The following is a 15,732-nucleotide window of genomic DNA, read 5'->3' as shown; positions in this document are numbered from 1 at the left end:
ATTTTACATTCCACAAACTCTCTTTGGATCTTTTCAGTTTGGCTGCCAGCATTTCAGAAATTAAAGCTTACAGAAAATTTTAAAATTTGGCACAATAATGCACTTGCCCAAACTGAATTGCTGCAGTTATTTTACTTTTTCCAGAAAATTGTTTTTAAAAAATTATAGTAGTTTACAGTTTGATCATTTTCACCCAGTTAGGAAATAGGATTTGGACGCTGTCATTTTGTGCGTGACTACATATTTTGTCAACATCCTGAAAATAGCACGTGTTATCAATATTTGTAAACAACACGTGTTATGTCTCTGGTAATTTTCTTTCATGTAAATAAATCTTATTTAGCTGTTATTTTTAGCACATCTCACAACCACAAGTGTTTAATGCAAATGCGATAAACAACACTACATGCGATAAACACATTACAATTTTTAACAGAAAGGTTTGGAAGAATTTTAAAAGAGAAAAACAGTTTAATTTAAAAGAGAAAAACAGTTAGTTTTAAATCTCTGAGCAAGATGTTGGCAAATAAACTTTAATTTAAAAGATTTATCAAAAAAATCTTATTTAGCTGTTATTTTTAGCACACCTCACAACCACCTCAATGTTCAATGACAAAAAGAAATGAGTAAACAAACATTTAAGCATTCAATATACATTTAATGCAAATGTGATGAACAACACATTACATGTGATAACCACATTACAATTTAAATATGTTTAATTGCAATTTAAATATGCTTAAAAAACAAGCATTTACCAAATATTCAATATGTATTTAATGCAAATGTGATGAACAATATGCTACATGCGATAAATACATTACAATTTTTAACAGAAAGATTTGGAAGAATTAGATGAAAGTTCTCTGGTAATTTTCTTTCATGAAATAAATGTTTATGTCAATTTAAAAGATTTATCCAAAAAATGTTATTTTTAGCACACCTCACAATCACCTTCAATGCTCAATGACAAAAAGAAATGAGTAAATAAACATTTAAGCATTCAATATACATTTAATGTAAATGCGATGAACAACACATGTACGATAAACACATTACAATTTGAATATGCTTAAAAAACAAACATTTAAGCAGCAAGTATCACCAGTACATGTTCCCACCATGTCTTTTCGTACATGCCTCTTTTTACATAATTTTCTTTTGGGCATAATAACACCCTTTTCTTGAAGGTACAATACAGTATCCTCCTCTGTTTTCAATTTTTCCATAATAGAAGCAAAGTTACTGGAGCTTGCTGCCATAATCACACAGAACTCAGAACACAACATCAAATTTGTCAACACATGCTTCCTTGCTAATGAAAGACATTTCAAAACTACTGTCAACACATACTTCCTCGCAGATAAAAGATTTTTCAAAGACTGTTACTATGGCAATAGGTAAAAGAGTTCTCATGTTCCACTTCATACTATTGAAACAGCCATGAATGTATCTGTGGCTTACGATTGGCTAAAATTACCAAAATTCTCAAACTTTAATCACTAATAACTCTTTATTTTTTGATTTATAGTGAAAATTACTTTTACATCATTAATTAACCTGTAAAAGTGTAATCATTACATTGAATATGAAATCAATTCAAACAGAAAATTGACGCTGGCAGCCAAACAGAAAAGATCCCTCTCTTTTTGGTTTATGTTGCTAATACAAATTCACACATTTTTCTCTGAAATTGAATTTTGTATAAAATTTGTGTTCAATTTTTGGTGATCTAAGAATTGCCATATCAATCTTCATTAAGTATTAAGTTTTTATTAATTAGTGATCTAGTTAAAGAAATGTTTCCAAGTGAGGAATCAGTTGTTGTTAGCATTAGTTCAACTTGTGGCATAGGTAACAGTAAGGAGGGGGAAGTTTGTCTTTGGCAATGCATTTATCAAGGTGGCACTTTGGGGTCTGCTGTATAAGCCTGAATAAACTGTATTGCAAGGGTGGGTAGAGGCACACACTCTAGTTACATCATTGAGATCAACTCTGATCAAGCAAACCAAAATCAAAGATATTCAGGCTATACTCACCCATGATTTTTTTTATCAGAACAACATATCTGAAAATAGAATATCTAAGGCCATATGCCTTGCAGTTAGGCTGATAGATTCACAATAATACTGTCGCACTCATATTGTCATAGATTCAAAATCTGGATTGGTTGATGCATTGGGCTCTTAGGCAAAGCATTTGATTTCATGTTGCTCCAATCAACTAGAAATAAGTTGTATCTGCTACAGGGTGATACCTTATAACCTACTAGCCTCAAAACCTTGCAAATACTAGTTGCCAACAGTGCTTGATGGCTATATTGTTCAATGTGCTCTGCCCTTTTATAGGATGGTAGGGTGTGACTTGAGAGAGATTTGACTGTTATCACAAACAAGTTTCAAGGTATCTGTCACTGAGTCAGAAATGGTTTGTTTGAGGTCAGCATTGTTATTGTTTAAATGTAGGTCAGACTCAAAGATTTAGCAGAATTCATAATAAAAACTGTCTCTATCATGATTGTCTTTTATTTTGGCCATGTATTTCTAATGACCATTATTGAATACGCATTTATTATTTTTTTTTTCAGAGACAGCATGGTTGTATAGTTAAGAAACTTATTTCTCAACCAGTTGTTTAAGGGTTCAGTCCAGTGTATTTTGTTATAGGCCAGCCAAAGTCTTGAGTGGATTTTGTAAACAGAAATTGAAACAAACCCATCATGAATAAATTGATATATATATATATATATATATATATATATATATATAATATTATTTTATTACATAATATTAGCAAACTAGTGGCAGCACTACTGCAATGCTAAATGATAACACAGTTGAAAAGAAGATCTACATTGGGCTAGTTGAAGGCAACTTCAAAAATCACTATGCTAATCACATATCTTCCTCTTGACACAGGGACAAACTTAAAGCCACTAAGTTGGCTAGCCATGTATAGGATTTGAAGTCTAATTCCACACAACATACAGTAAAGTGGAAAATGGTTGGAAAATCCACACCATATGTCAACAGATCAAAAAAATGTAAGCTATGCATAGCTGAAAGAACACAGATCCTTTTCAGATCTAAGAACTCTACCACACTGCTGAATTTCATCTCTGAAATTTTCAATGGCTGTAAGCATATGGATAAGTTCCTGTTGGTGAATTGGAGAGTACCACCCTCTCCAGATTGAGCAGCTGTACTGCAGACTCCAGGTCACTATTCTTTCAGCTTTATGAATTACAGTCAAAAGGGACATAACTAATTCTTCCCCTTTGCTTCTTTCTGTTTTCTTTTTTTTTTTTTTCCCAGTTTTTCAACCTTCTCCCTATTATGTCTACTTCCTTCTTGCCTTTTCTTGTTTTTCTCTCATTCTACCATCCTATTTTTAGCTTGTTATGCCATGTGAGCACAGCCTGAGGATTGTGCTAAGTCACTTGACATGTTAAAAAAAGCTGTCTGATCTGCTTTCATCACATGAAACTAATAGTATCTCCTAAAAACAAATATTGTGTTTATTAAATAATATTTATCTCTCACCAGATGGACTACTTTTTTTGTTGATATATGTGGTATAGATAGATGTGTGTGTGTGTGTGTTTGTATGTGTGTGTGTATGTATATGTGTTTGTGCATGTGTATATGTGCGTGTGAGAGTGTGTTTGTGTCTCATTGTCTTGAAATAACATGACAATTGAAAATGAGTCTCACTGTCATATAAGCAGTGTTATCTATTTTCTATATTCTGTGAGAACATGTCTAGTCATGGGGAAATATTACCTGACTGAGAAACAGGTTTAGGCTGATTACAGGAAGGGCATCCTGCCACAGAAAATCTGCCACAACTAAACCCATCTGAGCCATGCAAACATGAAAAGGTGGATAGTAAATGACGATGGTAATGGTCTCCCTCAAGTCATGCCACACTGTCTTAAAAAGAAAAGATAAACTAGACAATATAATTCTAGATATATTAGCGCTGAAAAAAGAAAGACAAAATGGTCATAGTTGGAGCTCCTTTGATAGCTTTGCTCATCAGGGTTGAACTTGTTGAACAACATTATATATCGTTGTAGTTGTCATATAGCCCCAGTCAATAAGTTGTTTCTGACTGTGTTGACCTATGATCAAATCAATTGATCCATGACTGCCCTGTTTCTTGTTTTGCTTTTAGGAATAATGTATCCCAGAATACATTATCTAATGCAGTGGTTCTCAACCATTTTTCACCTATGGACCCCTTTGATTCCTATCTTACTCTGGTTGACCTCCATAGCCATTCAATGTTTTTAAAAATCCTGTTGTATTTTCCTAATTAAATATTATAAGAAATTTTATTTAAAAAGTTGTTAAAATATTTTGTTAAAAAAGTTGTTAAAATATTTTGTGTATTGTAGAAGTATAACCAATTTATTGCACATAAATTTTTAACAATGGAATCCTATGTGGAACCCCAAGGGCCATATGGACCCCAGTTGAGAATCAAATGTGTTTCTTTTAAGACTGTGGTATGAGGGAGATTTGGTTACTGTTCTTGATAAATTTAGTGACCACACTGAGATTCCAGACAAAAGATTATAAAGAGGAGAATAATGGTTGATTTAATTGATCTTCATAGAGGAAGACAAAATTTCCTTTGTAACCATATGGTTTCAAGTTCAATTGTGTTGCCTGGTTCCTTGGTCAAATATCTTGTAACTTAGGTTGATCATTGCACTGTTTGTACACTTGGTAAACAAAAATTGTATGGAAGCCTATCATATATTTTTTATCTTTTACTATTTTTTGCCATCAGACTGATAGGTTTAGAAGAAAAAATTAATCTCAGTACTTATTTTTTAGTCCGGTATTTATTTTATTGGTTTCTTTTACTGAACCAATAACTTACAGAGATGTAAACAAACCAACACTGATTGTCAAGTAGAATGGTGAACAAACACAAACACAGACACAGACAAGTTTCACGTGATCAGTCTATTAAGCAACCAATCAGCATCAAGCTGTGGCATGATTCAGTCTTCATGAAGCTTATTGTACCCTATAAAACACTGCTTTTGACGTCTAAATTCTTTCGAGACTATTGAAGCAGCTGAGCAGTATGTGTCTCCATTTTTGTCAGGCAACTGTAAATAACCAACACAGTTTGTGTGACAATAAATTCTTTGGTTAGATGTTCATGGGTGTTTTTCAGTTATTTCTTCATGCAGCCAAGAATCATATTTTCATTCACCAGTTCACCCATTCCCACAACAGCCAATAGTATCCCTTGACATTGTTAACATTTGACATTAATTTTCACCAACACAGCCGTTGGTAACTTGCAACTCAAGAAAAGGCCAATAAGACCACAAAATTGGACAATCGATTTTCATCTCCTTAATATTTGGTGATATTCAACTCAGAAATAGCCAGCAAAATCTGTTAAAATAGACTTGTAGAACGACTGTGCGAACCAAGGAGAATGGTGATGAATGGAATGGCTCCATTTAACGCGTCGCACGGTCGACACAAATATAATAATATATAAGTGAACTCACATATGAATGTGAGGAAGTGCCAACAAGGAAAAGAGAGAGATACAACCGGTAAAGATGTAATAAAGAGAAAGGTTTATTAGAGCATTAAACTGTGTGTCTGTGTGTGAGTGAATGCGGCATAATAACATAATATAAGACAGGCCGTCAGGTAAACAAAAGAGTGTGTGTATACAAATATGTGTATGTGAATGCAACAGAATACAGAGCATAGAAAAGAATCTGTAACAAGGATGTTAAGCGTCCTGAACACAAGGATAAGAAATACCAGTTCTTAGTTAAGGTACACAGTATATTGAAAGTCCATATATAAGAGGTTGAAGTGTCAAGACAGAGCTAAGTCACATGTTGTGAAGTTGAAGCTTCTATGCCGAGCTGGTTACTTGATACAGAGGTTCTCGCAGGTTGAGTTCTGTTAACCTTGGTGAAGATATTTCACAACAGTATTGAGTGAACCTGTGTGGGCGCTGTTTGGTTGCTGTGTACGTAGAGACATCGTGTTGACATTGGCGACGAAGCTTGTAGTAAACAGTTGAATGGTGGTGTTGATTCTCCAGTAGAGCGGAGTCATGTCGTCACTGGAAACTGGGTGGTTGGTGCTCTGTGGTCAACGGCTAGACTTCAGAAGGTCTGAAGCCGCGACAAACTGGCGTAGATGAAGCAGGCTATTTTATAGGAAAAATTTGGCTCCAGAAGCATCAGAAAACACTCTCTCACGTGACCTTATCAGAAGGCCACGATTGGTTGGTATGCACCCTGGCGCGAAACAGTACCAAGCAGGGTCCAAGGTGCAGCCGAAGGCTAGCTGTTACCAGCTACATCCGCATTTACAAACATACAACTGAGAGAGAAGCTTTGCTATAGACTCCACTCATTTAGCATATGAACATCAACTAGTCATCATGACTACAACAACAAAGAAAAGATCAAAATGGGCAGACGCCACTGCACATGCAATTCTTACCACCACAATTCCTACCTCTTCAAGCTATGATGTTAAGAAGACTGTTAGCTTAGGTGCATCTTTCATCTTGCTCAAAATAGTCAAATTCAACATTCAACACCAAGGAAAGTCTCTTCTCTCAAATGAATGATTTTGAAGCGAATTTGAGCCAAAATTTTCCCGAGTTCACTATAATGGCATTTACTCTCTTCATATCCTTTCATTTGCATGGTTCCAACCAATTTGCGTTTTAAATATGGTAACCTCACATGATATTATGGATATTTCATCTTCAAATACTTCTAATGCAGACAGTGACCAGGGAATGAAGTTTGCTTAGTGAGTGCAAACTCAGGTCCAAATTTTTTTACAAACAAGGCTGATTTTTTTTCAATGTTAATGTCAAAACAAACAAGTATAATAATATTTTGCGTTATCATATACAGAAAATTAATGCTTCAAAACATTCCAAAGTTTTTATATATTCACCCGTTTTTGTGATGAAGTTTTCCAAGAGGATGTCCAAAGTGCTTTCGGATCTTTTCTGTTTGGCTGCCAAAGTTTCAAAAATTAAAGTTTATCAAAAAATTTTTTAATTTGGTACATTAATATGGTTTTCCAGTTGAAATGCTGGAGTTATTTCCTTTTTTCCAAAAAATGTTTTCTTAAAGTTATAGAGGTTTAAAGTTTGATCATTTTCACCCAGTCTGGAAACAGGATTTGGAAGCTGTCATTTTGTGCATGTCTGCACATTTTGTCATCAGAAAATAGCATGTTTTGTCAATATTTGATTTCTGCATGTGAAAAAACGAATAAACAACACATCTTTTGTAGTTTTAAGCATTCAATATGCATTTAATGTGATAAACAGCATATTACAAATTAAATATTTCTCAAAATAGACTTATAGCACAAACTTATAAGATTTATTTAAAAACAAAAACAGATTGGTAAAATTTCCAGGCTAGGAAAACAGTAGAACATAGCATCAACAAGTGGTGTCAACACGTGCTTTCTTGCAAACAAAAGAGTTCTCATGTTCAGCTAGTTACTATGGAAACAGGCATGAATGAGTCTGTGGCTTATGATTGGTTAAAATTACCCAAAATTTTCAAATTTTAGTAGCTAATAACTTTTTAATTAATGATTTATGGCAAAAATAATTTTCATAGCATTGATTAGCCTATAAAAGTGTACCATTACACTGAATATGAAATCAATTTGAACAGAAATTGACCTTGGCAGCCAAACAGAAAAGACCTGTGTTTTCATTGTACAAGTTTTCATGTACATGCATAACAACATAGAGTGTCAGACAGTGTTGCATCATTGTGGTATGGAGTCAGGTCTTCAAACAGCAAAGTTTGCTGAATATTTTTTTGCTTGATGCAACAAACACAGGCTTGCAACATGACATTCTCATCACAAAATCTTGTCCATAGCGTTTCCAGAAGAATGGTGCACTGGTGAACAAAGTTCAATGCATCAGTGACCATGGTGACATCTATGAGCTGAGGGAAAAGACCAATACTTACCCGAGGATACATATAGGTGGAGAACTCACGGGGTAAAAATAAGAAGTGATATAATAATTAAGTCATTTAAGGAATGTGTTAAGGCAAAATTGCTACACATTCATTTATTACCTATAGTAGCGGTTCCCAAACTTATTTTGTCACTGAACCTTTAAACAATTTTCTCCGAACCACAAAACTTATCACCTGTATTTTACAGACAACCTCTGCCACTGTAATTTTATAAGATATTGAAAGAAATTGTTTTAGAGAGAGAGAGAGAGAGAGAATTTATTCATATATAAAAAAAATATCAAATAGGGAATACCATCATTTTTTTTTTTTTTGCAAAACAGATTTTTATTAAATTTTATTAAAAGACATGTTATCTGACAAAACTCCAATACCACAGCAGATAAGATGAAGTTAATTAAGTTAATTATGGATAAAATGAGGATGGATTTGATAATAAAATTGGAATTGATCCTATATGACTATTTAATTCAAGCATGTATACCAATGAATCCAAACTGATTACCAAAAGGTGTTTTGTCTCTTATGCAAGAAAAAAATAAATCTGGGTTGCATACAGTGCAATATGTTGCAGTTGTTGAATCAATATTTTCAGGTAATATGCCATTTCTTTCAAGGATCTTAAGATTGGCTTTGAACAAGTCTACATGGTAATTATCATCTTTTTCATTATATTTCAGGCATTCTGATAATGATATATCTTTAAATTTCTGAGCAGCTTTAGTATCAAGTACAAAGCAGCATCCTTCCACTGCAGGACCAAGTGTAACCAAAATATCTTGAGTATTTGAACCAAGTTCAGTCATTTTCTTAATGACTTCTTTTGCTATCTCTGCTACAGTTCCCTTCCAGCCACTGTGGGCTACACCACAACATTTCTTGATAGGATCTGCAAAAATTAGGTCTAAACAGTCGGCTCCAGGTGCAGCTAAAGTAATTCCTTGCTCTACAGTTACCACACCATCATAAACTTCAGGTTTTGGTGTTCCAGTTTGCCATACAATATTTCCATGATCAACTAAAGGCGTCTAGTGAGAATAAAGAAAGACAAAAAGCAAAACAATTACATATATATATATATATTTGTTTCTGTATATATTTATTTAAATATATGTATGTATTAATATGCTAAATACATATGTTTGTGTGTGTGTGTACATGTGCGTGCATGTATATGTATGTGTGTATGTAGATACACTCTCTTTACTCTCTTTTACTTGTTTCAGTCATTTGACTGTGGCCATGCTGGAGCACCGCCTTTAGTCAAGCAAATCGACCCCAGGACTTATTCTTTGTAAGCCTAGTACTTATTCTATCAGTCTCTTTTGCTGAACCGCTCAGTTACGGGGGACGTAAACACACCAGCATCAGTTGTCAAGCGATGTTGGGGAGACAAGCACAAACACACAAACACACACACATATATATACGTATACATATATACAACGGGCTTCTTTCAGTTTCTGTCTACCAAATCCACTCACAAGGCTTTGGTCGGCCCGAGGCTATAGTAGAAAACACTTGCCCAAGGTGCCACGCAGTGGGACTGAACCCGGAACCATGTGGTTGGTAAGCAAGCTACTTACCACACAGCCACTCCTGTGCCTATAATATATATATTATATATTATATTTAACCGGATGAAAATTTACTTTCTCTACTAGGGGAATTATTCCCTAGGTTTCCTTATATATATATATATATGTATATATGTGTGTATGTGTGTGTGTGTGTGTGTGTGTGTGTGTGTGTGTGTAGATATATATATAAATGAAAAATGAAGGCAGAATCCTAGAATATTCTTAAGCATTGAACCTGGAAAAGTACAGGACAAGAAGAAAAAAACTTTGCTGCTGAAGTTAAAATTTAAAATCTAAAATAGTAGTAATTGCCTTTTTATATTTATTATTTTTACTTAAAAGTTTAAATTAAAATACTCAAGAACCTATTTATTTTCAATTTTAGTGATAAGGCTAATTGCCTACAAAGTTTACACATTAAAAATTTGATATTACAAAAATATATTTTTTTAAAAATCACATAAAAGCAATTTGAAGTGGGATATGGTCTAGTCACTCATATAGTTAACCAGGTTGTCCACGAAAGAATCATACCCAATGACTGGTGTAGTAGCACCATTGTCAACTGCTCCAAAGGTAAAGGTGACACCTTAAACAAAAATAATTACAGAGGTGCCAAATTGTTGAACCAGGTGATGAAAGTTACAGAGAGGGTCATAGCACAACTTATTATGAAGAGAGCTTGTCTAGATGAGATGCAATTTGGTTTTGTGCCAGAAGAACCACTGATGCTATATTCCTGGAAAGCTAGCTGCAGAAGTACTTAGCCAAAAATAAACCTCTGTACTTGGCTTTTGTTGACACGAGGAAAGCTTTTGATAGGGTCCTCCTGCTCCCTTATCTGGTGGTCAATGTGGAAGCTAGGGATAGATGGATTGGTTGGTAAGAGTTGTACAAGCTATGTACAGAGATGTCAGTAATTTGCTTTGCAGGAAGGACTATTCCAACCAAGTCGCATATTGTCCCGTCCTTTGAAACACAGAGTAGATGGACAGGGACAACTGACGAAGGGAAATATTCTTTATGTTGCATGTCTTGTTTCTGTTTTTTTTCGTTGTTCGAAAAAAAAGTTTGTTTTTTTGTTTTCGTTTCTCATTGTGTTTAACGTTTTTTTGTGATGTCCTGTACCCATATGTGCATGTATGTATACATATAGATGTAGGTTTGTACATATATGTATGGCAGTGGCGTGCAGTCTCAGACATGCAAGAAATGCGCCGCATGCCTTGTTATATAATCGGAAAATTAGATAAAATAGTTACTTTCTTGCAAAAAATAATCCGTCCAGTTTTCGAAATATTCTGTCTCCCCTTCCCCTCTCTCAGTGACTAGTAAAAACTTTGAGAATCCAGCATATAGACACTCCCTAACTCCCTATCTATGTTAGTTTGTCCTTCCTTCCTTCTCCTCTCTCTCTCTCTTAGTGACCTGTCAAAAGATATGCTAGGACCGATCTCCCTTCCCCTCTCTCAGTGACTAGTAAAAGCTTTGAGAAGGGTATGCAATGAGAATCCAGCATATAGACACTCCCTAACTCCCTATCTATGTTAGTTTGTCCGTCCTTCCTTCCCCCCCCTCTCTCTCTCTCTCTCTCTCTTAGTGACCTGTCAAAAGATATGCTAAGACCAGCATATATATTTTGTACCCCTTCTTCTCTCTGTCAGTGATTCCACAAATTTATCATAGGAAGTAATGCTTTCTGATAATAGCATGGCCCCCACCTCTCTAGCTCTTTGTTAGCTGGTTCTGACCGGAACTAGAGCAGTTCTCAAGAACTGCTATAATTAGCCATAATTCTTGGAACAGCCTGTTTGCACTATTATATTTTTGGAGTGTTCTGAAAACAAAAATATTTAATTTGACTAACGTCATTTTTCTGTTTTTTTTTTTTTTAATTTACTTACAATATACACAGATGATTACACGTGTGTTACTTTTTTCCAAATGAGTGAAATGTGTGTTATAAACGATATTTTGAGAAATAGTTTTTCGAAAAGAGACTTCGATGGAAAACAATTAATTATAAACGGTGGGTGACCAAAGAATTCGTATATTTAATCAGTAAATATGACAAAAAAATGGAAAGTCATCTAGATACAGCTTCTATCTTCACTGGTCTATCAAACCAGTGATTTCTTATTTTTGTTAGAAGTATTCAGTGACATTTTTTCTTTTACTGACATCTTATTTAATATCCAGAGTAAAAGTCATGGCATAGTGTATTGTAAAGAGCAAATAGATAAAACTAGAACTGTACTCGAAAACAAACTTGATAATTTTTCAATCTTTTATGATATATTAGGGGAAAAATATGGAGTCGATGCAGGAATCGGAATTCAGAGATCCAAAAATATATCTATTGAGCCTCAACGACATTATTAGAATGCATTGTAACAAAATTATCAGTACAGTAGTTGACCAAATAAAAGCACGATATTCATCCTTAGAAGAGTTTAAATTCATGGAACTTTTGAATTTCAACAAAGTTGATGAATATTGCAAACAATTTCCTGTGGACTCTATACATTCTTTAAAAATCACTTATGGCAGATTTTTTGATGTAATTCGATTACAAAGTGAGCTCAATGTGACGTATTCAATGAAAGATTTTAAAAAGCGAAGTTAAGTCATTTAATGAGTTACATTTACAGCAGTGACCTTGTTGAAGCTATGCCAGAACTCTTCAATCTGTGCAAGTTGATTTTGACAATTCCGTCTACCACTGCTTCTGTAGAGCGATCCTTTTCTGCATTAAGTAGAATCAAAACATACCAAAGAAATGCGACAGGAGAAAGAAGACTGTCTGGGTTAGCACTAATGTCAATTGAAAAAGATTTATTACAACAATTGATGAAAAGAGAAGATTTCTATGAAAATGTGATAGATATATTTGCCCAGGAAGATCGAAGAATTGAATTAATTTATAAATGAGGTAAATAATATTTTAGAACCTTAAAAAAAAATTAATATATTAAAGGGCATATATTACAGGTTTTGGTTAGTGTTTGTTATAATGTAAGGTTCGACCATCTTACATCAGTATTGTTTGGCAGGAGAAATGGTTCGACTTCTTCGTCACACCTAACCTACATAGGTTTTCCTTTCTGTGCTGCTGGGTGTAGTCTATTTACGGCCGTAAATGTCTTGTTTCAATCTCAGAGATGTTGACTTCTGCCACAACAGTTTTGGGGGGCTTTTTGTAATGTTGAATTTTCACTGTCTTTCATTGTGTGTGTATTCATGTATATGAGTGTATTTTCAATGTGTGTGCGTGAGACGTAGTCTTTTAATATACTGAGTTCAGTAAGTCTCAGAACAGTCTGCTTGAGTATCGATAATTTTCCCAGAATTGACAAGTAGCATAATAAAACACCTGACTTGTCTTCCAGGGCGTAACGATCTTAAAGCATGGCCATATAATGTAACTAAATGTGTTCTCTTAATTAAATCATTTCAATTTGATTCAGCTCAACCAATAGGTATAGGGTCTAATGCAGAATCGCACCCCTTTGAAAAACGAATTTTGTGAAAAAAATTTTTCTGATTCCTACCTTTAACAGAGATTCCGAATATGCAAAAATATTAACAGAATCCAATTTCATCTTTATTACATTTCACTTATGATTTTTAGACTTTTTAAGGGAGAGTGAGGATGGGAAAGTACTGACGTTTCGAAGAGAGAGAAAAATACAAACAATATACTTATTTCAGGCTCATCTTTACAGAGCCATTTTTTATTCCCTGCTTATTCTAGGTCATTCGAGGGTGATTGCATATTCAGAATCTCCCATATGTAAATTGTAGGAATACGAAAATTTATTTACTGAAAAATTGCCGTTGGGGGGGGGGGGGGAAGAAATTCATTGCATGCCCAACCCCGGAAGTCACCGCACGCCACTGATGTATGGATATATGCATATATTTATATACTATTTATATTATTATATGATCGAACGCCACGCATCCCTCTCCAAGTAAGTTTTTATTTGTGTATATATATATATATATATATGCATATATATATTATTTATATGATTATTTGATTGAATGCCATTCATCCATTTCCAAATTAGTTTATCTTAATCTTTTTGATGTGACTCTATACTGTTTTTCTCTCCCATCATTATCTTTCTCATCCTTTCTCTAATTCCCTTTTTTCTCCTCTTCACCATTTTCTATCTATCTGTCTCTCTCTCTCTCTCTCTCTCTCTCTCTCTCTCTCTCTCTCCTCTTTCTCCTTTACTCTCTCTCGTTGCTCACACATGACCATCATCCATCTTTCTTTTCCTTGTGTGGTCGTCTTTCTTTTCTTTCAGCTCTGTCCTAAGGACTGGATGTATCCTATTTCTCTCTTCTATCTTTTCTCTTGTCAAAGAAAATATTTCTCCAGTGTTTGCTATTTTACCCTCGTTCTGGTCTAACAACCCTCCATATTTGTTGCTGTTTGGTTTCCTTGTATGTCTCCACCATCCTGTTTTTTGTATATATATATCAAGAAATAAAGATATATACACGTATATATATCTATCTATCGTAAACTTATATTTTCCAACGCTACTCTATCTCTTTCTCTTCCTCTATCATTTTTTCCCCCCTCTCGTTCTTCCTCTTTACTACTACGTATCTCGCTTTACCCCTCTCGTTCTTCCTCTGTTACTTCTACGTATCTCTTTTTTCCCCCCTCGTACTTCTTCTCTTTCTCTTTTCCTCTCGTTGCTCACCTATTCTTCTACTTCCTCCCTTTGTTTCTCCCTCTACCACTCTCTCTCTTCTCCTTACACTGGCATGGTCACATGCTTCCGGTCAATAATCCTTTTCTCCCTTGGCTATCGCCGAGCAAACACGCGTAACTACTTCGTCCCTTTCAAGTTCGTGCCTCACAGCGTTCATACACAAATAATTTTTCTCGTCTGGCCGTAAAGCCTTTTCTGTTTGTTTTCCTGTCTTGTTTTTTGTCCGCCACTACATTCCTCCATGGCAAGATTTAATTTGTGTATACAAATTTAATTTGCGGTCCATGGGAAGAGCTGTTTTAACGATGCGTCCTGCCCAGCTCTTCGAAACGCCGGTGTTAAAACGGGGGTAGCTGATGAAGTAGAATGTTCTCTATGTGGCTTGTGTGTTTTCTCGTCTACGTTTTGTTTGCAATGTCCTGTACCCAGATATGCACCTATACATACAGGTGGATGTTGGTACGCACATACCTGTACGTATATATGCATATACTCATTTACTATTTGTTTTTATATATATTATATATATATATACATATATATATATATATATATATATATATATATATATACACATATATATACGTGTATATATATATATATATATATATATATATATACACATATATATACGTATATATATATATATATATATATACACATATATATACGTATATATATATATATATATATATATATACATATACATATATATATATATATATACATATACATATATAATATATATATATATATATATATATATATATACATACATATATATATATATATATATATATATATATATATATATATATATATATATATATATATATATACGTACACATATATATATATAGATAGATAGATAGATAGATAGATAGATAGATAGATAGATAGATAAATAGATAGATAGATAGACATACATGTTATACTGCATTTGAAATATTACTTTCTTGCCTGTATGATATGATGATACACATTCTACGCTTTCAAAAAACCCAAAAAAGTTTGTTGCATATATATATATATATATATATATATATATATATATATATGAGAGAGAGACTGAGAGAAAGAGAGAGAGAGAGAGAGAGAGAGAGAGAGAAAGAGAGAGAGAGATTAAATGAAAGTAATGTGGGAGGAAGTACTGTATGATTGCAGCTCATTGAACAGTTACCAGGTTCAAGGTATAATTATTTAGATGAAGAAAAGAGAAATTCAAGTCAATGTTATAATCCTTTCAGTATACGAACACTATTTATCCAACCCACATATAGTTATGTAACACACACAATATATACAACATATGCAGTACAATAAAATTATTATTGTTCATTCACATCATATCAGATGCTAGGATGTTCGTTGATGAAGGATTGTATACATTCTG

The 15,732-nt window shown here is 34.0% G+C and overlaps 1 protein-coding gene across 3 annotated transcripts in view; it reads right to left on the bottom strand.

Moving 5' to 3' along the window:
- Nucleotides 1-7,305: 7,305 nt before the first annotated feature.
- The window catches only part of LOC106868149 (purine nucleoside phosphorylase LACC1), a 44,143-nt gene continuing 35,716 nt past the window's right edge, over nucleotides 7,306-15,732 (bottom strand). For all 3 annotated transcript variants that reach the window (XM_014913282.3, XM_014913281.3, XM_052966387.2), the window contains one exon: nucleotides 7,306-9,054. In XM_014913282.3, coding sequence (XP_014768768.1) covers nucleotides 8,497-9,054 — 558 coding nt within the window. In that variant the 3' untranslated portion in view covers nucleotides 7,306-8,496. The remainder of the gene's footprint in view (nucleotides 9,055-15,732) is intronic.

The sequence above is a fragment of the Octopus bimaculoides genome, chromosome 3, assembly GCF_046866305.1.
Source record: "Octopus bimaculoides isolate indiv1 chromosome 3, ASM4686630v1, whole genome shotgun sequence".
Taxonomy (NCBI): Eukaryota; Metazoa; Mollusca; class Cephalopoda; order Octopoda; family Octopodidae; genus Octopus; species Octopus bimaculoides.
Note: the sequence above shows the minus strand (reverse complement) of the source record. Positions and strands in the feature narration are given on the sequence as shown.